At 48.0% G+C, this 8297-nt stretch overlaps 1 protein-coding gene across 1 annotated transcript; it reads left to right on the plus strand.

Moving 5' to 3' along the window:
- Positions 1-1474: 1474 nt before the first annotated feature.
- Positions 1475-2320, plus strand: LRRC10 (leucine rich repeat containing 10). Its single transcript, XM_019543939.1, has one exon. It carries the CDS (start codon positions 1475-1477, stop codon positions 2318-2320), a length of 846 nt encoding a protein of 281 aa, XP_019399484.1.
- Positions 2321-8297: the final 5977 nt, after the last annotated feature.

The following is an 8297-nucleotide window of genomic DNA, read 5'->3' on the forward strand; positions in this document are numbered from 1 at the left end:
TATTATTAGCTTTGTCTTTTCCTCCCCCTGCCCCACACAGTAAGTTGCTCCAGACAGCAACCATGTCGCTCCTGTAGGCTGACTATCCCGATCCTTACTGAAAACAATAGCAATATGTTCCAGACATTCCACATTTATAGAGTTACCTTTCAATGAGGGAAAACATTGCCACCGATTGAAGTATATAAAGTCATGTGTCAGAGGAAAGGGGAGTCAGTAGCAGGGACACTGGAAGTGCAGCAGCACAGTCAGAAGTGGCACAGAAGCGACCCTCAGCAGGTTGAGCTGGTGAATACATGATACCGAAATTCAGAAAGTATGTGGACAATGCAGTTGAGTGAAAAAGCTCCTTGAGGCTAAAAGTGCCAGCAGCTATAGTAAATGCTGTTAAATTAAGACAGTAAATACTAGAGCGCCTAACGATAGCGCTTTGCCAAGTATGTGTGTTAAAAGTTTGAGATAAGTAGCGGGTGGTAGGTTACACTCTTAAAATATGTGTTTGGCACCTTACAAAGTAACTCCATAAAAGTGGCACTCATCTGGAAAGTCAGTGGAGTCTTGACAGATATTTTAAACAACAATCGACTTATATCTGATGTTTCCGCTCGTTCGGCTCCAAGTTTAAACTGTTTGGCTTACTATTAAGTTAAATTGCCATTCTTTAGCAACGTTTACTTTCCTGACCCAATCCTCCTGGTGGGTAGCGACCACACAGGCAGCCCAGCTGGAAAAGGGGGACACTCAGGGGGCGGTTTTGCATCCAGTTTAATGGAAGTTTAGAACTTTTCCAGTCTCGGCTGCAAGGGAAAGAGTCCTTTGTGGCCAAGCATGTGTGTGTGCGTGCACGTGCGTGTCTCTCACTCTCTCTGGGGAAGCATATATGAGTGTGTGCATGCGCGTCTGGGGAAACGTGCGCGTGAATCTCTTCCAGGGCAAGCGTGTGTGTGAGTGTGCTTACGTGCATGCACCTCTTGGTAAATGCATGCATGTGTGTTCATGTGCCTTTTCTGGGCAAGCACATCTTGCTGCATATTTGCGTGCTTGTATGTGTGCATGTGTCTGTCTTTCTGGGCAAGCATGTATGTATGTGTGTGTTTTTGGGCAAGCATGTGTGTGCACGCATGCATGCATGTGTCCGCAAGCGCGTATGTCTTTCTGGACAAGCGTGAGTGCGTGCATGTTTCTGGACAAGCATGTGTGCGTGTGCCTTTGCATGTGTGCGTGTGCTCTGCTGGACAGGCATGCGAGTGCGTGCCTGCACACACGACCTGCTCTCGGTGTCGGGCCGCTCGTCCTTGCCATCCCCACACACTCAGGCCCTTATCAGAAACATTTCAGGGCTCTCGAGACGGGTGGCGGGTGCCATGTAAACAGAGCGCTATAAGGGGCGGCAGGAAATGCCGGCGGGCAGCGCGCGAGCGGCAGGACCCAGCCGCAGTCGCGCTCGTCCCGCGGCCCCGGCCCCGGCCCCGGCATGGGCAACAGCCTGCGAGCCCTGGCGGCGCTGCTGCCGTGCGAGCCGTGCCAGCGCTGCGTGCTGCCGGCGCTGGACGAGATGCCGGCGGACAAGGTGGTGGAGCTGAGCGGGCGGCAGCTGCGGCGCCTGCCCCTGCGCGTCTGCGCCTTCGGGGCGCTGGTGAAGCTGTACCTGAGCGACAACCGCCTGAGCCAGCTGCCGCCCGAGCTGGAGCGGCTGCAGCACCTGCAGCTGCTGGCGCTGGACTTCAACGAGTTCCGCGCGCTGCCGGGCGCCGTGTGCGCGCTGCGCCGCCTCTGCACGCTCTACCTGGGCAACAACCGGCTCCGCGACCTGCCGCGCGACCTGCGCCGCCTGCAGAACCTGCGCACGCTGTGGCTCGACGCCAACCGGCTGAGCCGCCTGCCCACCGCGGTCTGCGACCTGCGCCTGCTGCGCGCCCTGCACGCCGGCTCCAACGCGCTGCGCGCCCTGCCCGCCCGCCTAAGCGCGCTGCGCCGCCTGCGCTCCATCTGGCTCGCGGACAACCAGCTGCCCGCCTTCCCGCCCGTGCTGCTGCGCATGCCGCTGCTCGAGGTCATCGACGTGGATCGCAACGCCATCCGCGCCTTCCCCAGCCTGGAGCACCTGCCCGCCCTCAAGCTCGTCATCTACGACCACAACCCCTGCCGCAACGCCCCCCGCGTGCGGTCTGGCGTGCGCCGCGTCGGCCGCTGGGCGGACGACAGCCCCGAGCCCGTGCGCCGCGCCCTGCCGGGCCCGGAGCCCGCCGCCCCGCAGCCGAGGTCGTGCGTGGAGGGAGGGGGAGGCGCGGCCACCACCGACGCTGAGGCGGCGGCTTGAGGCGGGTGCTGGCAGCCCCTTCCGCGGGCTCCGCGCCCCCAAGCTCTTGGGATTGCCTAAGTGCCTTCTGCCCGATGGGCGCGGAGCCCGCCTCAGGCACCAAGGGAACTCGAGGCGCCATTGATTAATCACCTTCCACAGGCTTCTGCTCAATGGGTGTGGAGCCCTCCAAAGCAACTCGAGGCGCCATTGGTTAACCGCCTTCCGGGGGCTCTGCCCAGGGGGCACCCAAGCCTGTAGGAGCTCCACATGCGATTGGCTAGCCCCGTTCCACTGGGCCCCCAGCCTACCTGAGGCATGTGGGCTGCACCCCGAGCGGCCGGGGGCCCGGCCCTTGCTTTCCATGCGGCACAAAGCAGTGATCCGCAGCTGGGTGCCTGCAGGCTTTTGCAAGGGCACTGCGGGAGGGGCGAGGACGGGGGTAGGTGTAGTAATAACAGTCCCAGACCATGCGACAGCCAGCAGAAATGCTACACAGGCGCGTCGGAGGCAGACCCCAGGAAAACAGGTGCTGGCATCCAGAGCGGAAAAGGAGCTGGCTGCTGACTGCCTCCAGTGGTGCTGCAACTTCAACCAAGCGGCAAAGCCTCTTGCCCTCAAAGCCAGGAGGAGCGGAGGAAGGAAGAGGAGAGGAATCCCAGCCTGCAGCCTATTTGCCCCTGTGGAAAGACCTGCAACTTCTGCCACTGGGTCTGTGGCTCAAGGAATGGACCGGTCAGTCACCTCAAGACCCACCCAGTGAGCGGTGTAGAGATTGTCCTCAAATCGAGGGATCGCTGACAGTGCCTTCTGTTAGGTAGGGTGCAGCAACTCTATGCCCTCAGGTATGGGGGGTGGGGGTGGGGGAAGCCTGACCAGGGGACCTTGAACCATCTGTGCCGCGGGTAATACCCTCCTGACTGGGAATGGGATGCAGCAACAGCTTCAAATGCTGGTAGAGGCAGCTTTTTGGATGTACAGCACCTTCTGTGATGAGGCCTTGACTTTCTAAGGGGGTTTCACTAGGCTGGAAGAGCTGCACTGAACACAACATGTGATGCACAAGCAGTCTGAACAGCACAGTATGTAAAGCCCAACAGGGACTTTCCATAAAAGGCTGGATTCAGTGCCTGGCAGTGACTGTTTAATGTCACTTACATTCTTAAGGGAATTAATTATCTGGGAAATACAGACTGTTAGTACTTGCTGTCTCATTAAAGTCTGGGTTGGGAGCTGGCTAGTTCTCATGCAATAGGGCCACTATTTATTCAATGAGGGGGGAGCAGGGCTAGTCTTCAAGTGCTTCCAGCGGAGGGACATGGATTGCATCTGTTTGTGAAACAAATTGTTTTTTTAACCCTCCCCTCCCCCACAAAAATGGCTTTGGCAAACCTGTGAACTGGCTGCAACTGTTTCATTAGTTTAAAGAAATAAATGGAAGGAATGTTGCCTTTTCTATAGGAAGGGGTGTGTGTGTTTGTGATCTCTGCTCCTTTCCTTGAGTGTTCAGGCATTGCGATTCTTTTGGTCTGTTTTGTCTGAGGGTTTACCTATGCAAGGAAGAAACAGTATTTGCAATTAACTTGGGAGAAGGGTGTTAAAATGCCTTGTATCTGCATGTGTCAGGTATCCCCGTTGTAGCTGTATTGGTCTAGAGGCAAAAGGAAACAGAACTCATGGTAGAGGTTCTCTCTTTTATTAGACCAACTAGATGTTTGCAAAAAAGAGTCTTTAATTGCAAGATGCTTGCAATTAAAGATTTTTTGTTTTGCAAATATCTAGTTGGTCTAACAAAAGAGAGAACCTCTACCATGAGTTCTGTTTCCTTTTCTACCTGCATGACACTGGTTTCTAGTCTCCTTGAAAGTGCATTAAATCACTTCCAGATTGAGCTAGTCCAGGGGGAAAAAGCAAAAACCCAACAAAAAACCCATGGTCACAGCCTTGGTTTCAATTAACTTTCCTGACGGTCTTCCAACTGTTTATCCTGGAACATCCGGACTGTTTACCTGGGTCCTCTACTGCGCTGGGGTCATGCTGACCAGATGGCACTTCTGTACATGACCAGAAGCACCCTGTTTGCAATTATGTGCTGCTGGAGTAACCGTCTCAGTCTCATAGCAGCTGTGACCTACGCATCTATGTGCATGGACAAGTGCAAAAAGCAGGAATCAAAGCAAATGATGGAGAAAGGTCACTCCCAGAACAAGCTCCAATACTACAACAAAGGGAAGAAGCTACTGCAGGCATTATTTATTCATTTATTTTTAAAGGGACAGTAGTTCAACTTCTGAAAAAACCCTCCCGCACCTGCCCCTGTTTCCATGAACCAGAGCGGATTTTTTGCCAAGGGCAGCTGCCAATGAATCCTAGTACTTTATGGATAACATTGGAGGTACTGAAGATACTGAATTTGGATCCCATCCTGAGCAGGCCTATAATGACATTTCCCTTGGAAAGCCAGGATCTCTTCCTGTATGCCAAAGCCTGAGGCAGGCCCTACTCAGTAATGCTAGCAAATTTACTACAAACAATGATAGCGGGCCTAGGTTCCCGTTTGAGTAAAATGGCAAAGATCCATCTTTAACTTCTAGATGTATCAATATTTCAAGATATGATCCTATTTAACTAGGATTCTAGTGCTGCAACAGGAATGAAAGAAGCCAGAGGATTATTTGAGCTGCCTTTGGTCACAAGTCGCAGATTTTCATCAGAAAGCATGAGTAGCTGGAATAATAAATCAAGCCAGCACAACAAATAAAGCCGGTCCAATAGTACAGGACTAGGAGTTCTCAAACGTCAAACTATTTTAATCTTTAGCTGAGATGAATCATGCAGTATCAGATTTAAACCTTGTTACTCCTCTAGGGCTTGTCTCCATGTAGTTGTGCAGGAAAACACTGCCTTTGTGGGAAGAAATATTTATTTAGCAAGCTGCTTTGTGATCTGCTCTCAGTGCAGCTAGGATAATGGGCAAATACAAGTCAAGAGTGCAAGATGAATCAAATATCACACAATCATTATTGTATGTGTATGCGTTTATATTTGAAAAACAACTGTAGTCACAGGTAGTAAGTCACTTAGTTCAGTCTAAACAATTAACATTTTCCAAAAGATCTTTTAGTTCTTCCCAGATCTCCAGTCTGGTATCAGACACGTAACTTCAGCTAAACCTTGCCTCATCCTAATATAGGATGATAAAACATCCTAACCCATGCTCAAGTTTCAGGGTAAAATTATTTTGAATTTGTTCCTAGGTCTGCTTCTTGATCACTAACCAGGGGTGTAGGTTATAGCCGTGTTCGTCTTAAGGACATAGGCAGACTATTCTTTGGGTGAATTTTCTATTAAATCAATTTAAATAGTGGGGAAAAAATGTTTAAGTTAAACGGCAACTCCGCTATTCACCCCCCTTCTCCCTGCAACCCAGCCTGTCTCACACACACTGACTCCTCAATTTACATCTTCACTGACTGCTTATCTTGTATTTATACCAGCCCAGCCTCTGGCTTCTTTACTTTTCATTCCATCCAGGAAGAGCACACACCAACTGCAGAAACTTCCTCAGCCTGCCGAAGGGTTTTTAAACCTAAAAGCTTGCTTATTTTTTTCCCCCAACTATTTAAGTTGGTCTAATAAAAGATATCCGATTCACCCAAAGAACCTTGTCTGCCTTGAAACCTAACCAGAAATTCTACCCTGAACAACTATCACAAGCTTAGGTTTCTCGGAGTAGTATCAGGGCAAGATTTCTCTTGATACAGAAAACTCTAAAAATAAGAAAAAAATACAAAATTAGCCACTCTTACAGCAACTCTTCAGTTCTTGAAAAGCCTGGTAGTCAGCAGCAACTAGAAGGAGAGTCTGCACCCTATGCTAAAAGACAGATCCAAGTGGATGGACACAACCTGAGATCAGGCTCAAGTATAACTTGTATTTTTTATTTGTGACAGCAATGCCTGCTCTCAGACAGTAGACTCAGAGCAAAACATTTTCGACCCAGGTGCCATGAAGTCCACAAAATATTAGTACTGTTAGGTGTGCAAACATCCACTCCATAATTCACAAGATAAACCAAGAGAACGCATCCACAAGAGTATGGCCATGCAGTATGTGACACAACAGACACATCAGATAAAACGCAGAAATTATCCAAGTTAAATATACCAATACTAATGCCAGTCAAGGCAACTTTTATTCTCCTTTGCCATTTTAATTTAACTTAAACCAAATTGATCCATACAAGTAGTTTCCTTTGCTCAATTAAACTGTCATCTCACAAACAAGATAAAGGCCAGGGGGGCTGGAACTTTAAATGCATGTAATTTTTTTTGCCTTAAAGTTAAGTCTTTGTATGCAGCAAGAAATACTGCTTATTGTATCTAGAATAAACCTTCACTGAATTACTTGTGTAACTGGTAACAGACGGTGAAAAAAATGTAGCTAGACTGTGCTTTATGAGACAGGCTTAATGTGTCACCCAATCACAAGGAATGGTAAGTGGGACTAAAGTGGTGTGCTACGAATTTAATGTTAAAGCAAGTAAGTCTGATGCATTGACTAGTTGAATCAGATTGGCTTCAACAACACCAAAATGTAAAATTGCAGAGTATATTTATCAACCATTCCAGAAATTGGGGCTAGAGGCAAATTGCTCTGAAATATATATGCCTTTAAATCCTTAGCATATTTCAAAAGCAGCCTGGTCTCTCTATAGAGATTTCTGAAACAGCCAAAAATGCTGTTACCATACCATTGGGCCTAGGCAAGATGAGGCTACTTTGGGGATTTGCTATAGTATTACTTGACTAATTTTAAAATCTTTGAAAGAAAAACATGGCTGATTTGCCTGACCCTCTTACTGCTATTCCACCCTGCTCATCTCCGTGGGTCCCAGGTATAAGTCTGAAAACAAAAGTGACTACAAGGCTCTGGGGTTGACAGCAAATGCGGCAAGAGTTTAGGGTCATCTCCTCTATTCTTCAAGGCAAAATTAGAAGTCCAGACAGAAACAGATTTATCCTGGAAATGAACAGTGGCTAAACAAAAAGGTGTCACCTGCAGAGTTTTGACTTCAGCAACAATGGGATAGCATTCCCAAGTTGTAAAGCAGAGAAAAGATCCACTTAAAAATGGAGAGATTTATGGGCAGCAGTAACACAATCTTCAGATAGAAGCAAACAGGGCAAAGTGGATAAAAGCCTAGAAATAAGGGGAAACATGAGAAATCATAAAAAGCCACTTGTAGGGCAATCTGCTAATTACTTAGATGCCTGTATGCTAAAAGGATGAGAAATAAATAGAACCTAGATAACAGAGTTGGTGGGATAGTTGGTGTATTGCTATGGATGCTTATAGCTCATATAGGACAGAGGGAAAAAAGAGGGAGATGCTGCTACCTTATAAAGACATATACACTTGTTTTGAAAATGAAGCTTGAGGTAAACTTACTGAAAGCTTTTCCTTGAAGAGAGGAAGGGGAAAACATCGAAGGAAGTACTGTGGTGGGTGTCTTCTTAGATCATTAAAATAAAGAGAAGGCAATAGAGGAGGCTTTTAAACAAAAACAAACAACCCAACAACCAACAGAAACAGGGATACAGCAAAACTAAAACATCTGTATCACAGGGCCTGGTAACTACAGGGGACTTCAAGTCCGCAGTTCTCCAGATGCAGCCTCATCTGTGCTAAAATAGAGGGGAATAAATTATTTCCCATGATCTGTTCGCAACACTCCTACCAGTATGCCATTAGCCTTCTTGGCAACAAGGGCACACTACTGGCTCATCAAATTTCTTATGGAAGTTCTTCCAGTTTCTAAAGAACTGATATAACAGTTATGTAAAAAGGTTGTGAAAAATATAAATGCAGGTTAGGACACATAGGTCTCCAGTTTAGTTTAGCTGGAGATGACCCTGCCTTGAGGAAGAAGTTTGATTATATAACAAGACTGGAAAGGAACTCACAAGCTTATCTATAAAAGGACAGCCAAATAAGT

The sequence above is a fragment of the Crocodylus porosus genome, unplaced genomic scaffold (assembly GCF_001723895.1).
Source record: "Crocodylus porosus isolate Cpor-Errol unplaced genomic scaffold, CroPor_comp1, whole genome shotgun sequence".
NCBI lineage: Eukaryota > Metazoa > Chordata > Crocodylia > Crocodylidae > Crocodylus > Crocodylus porosus.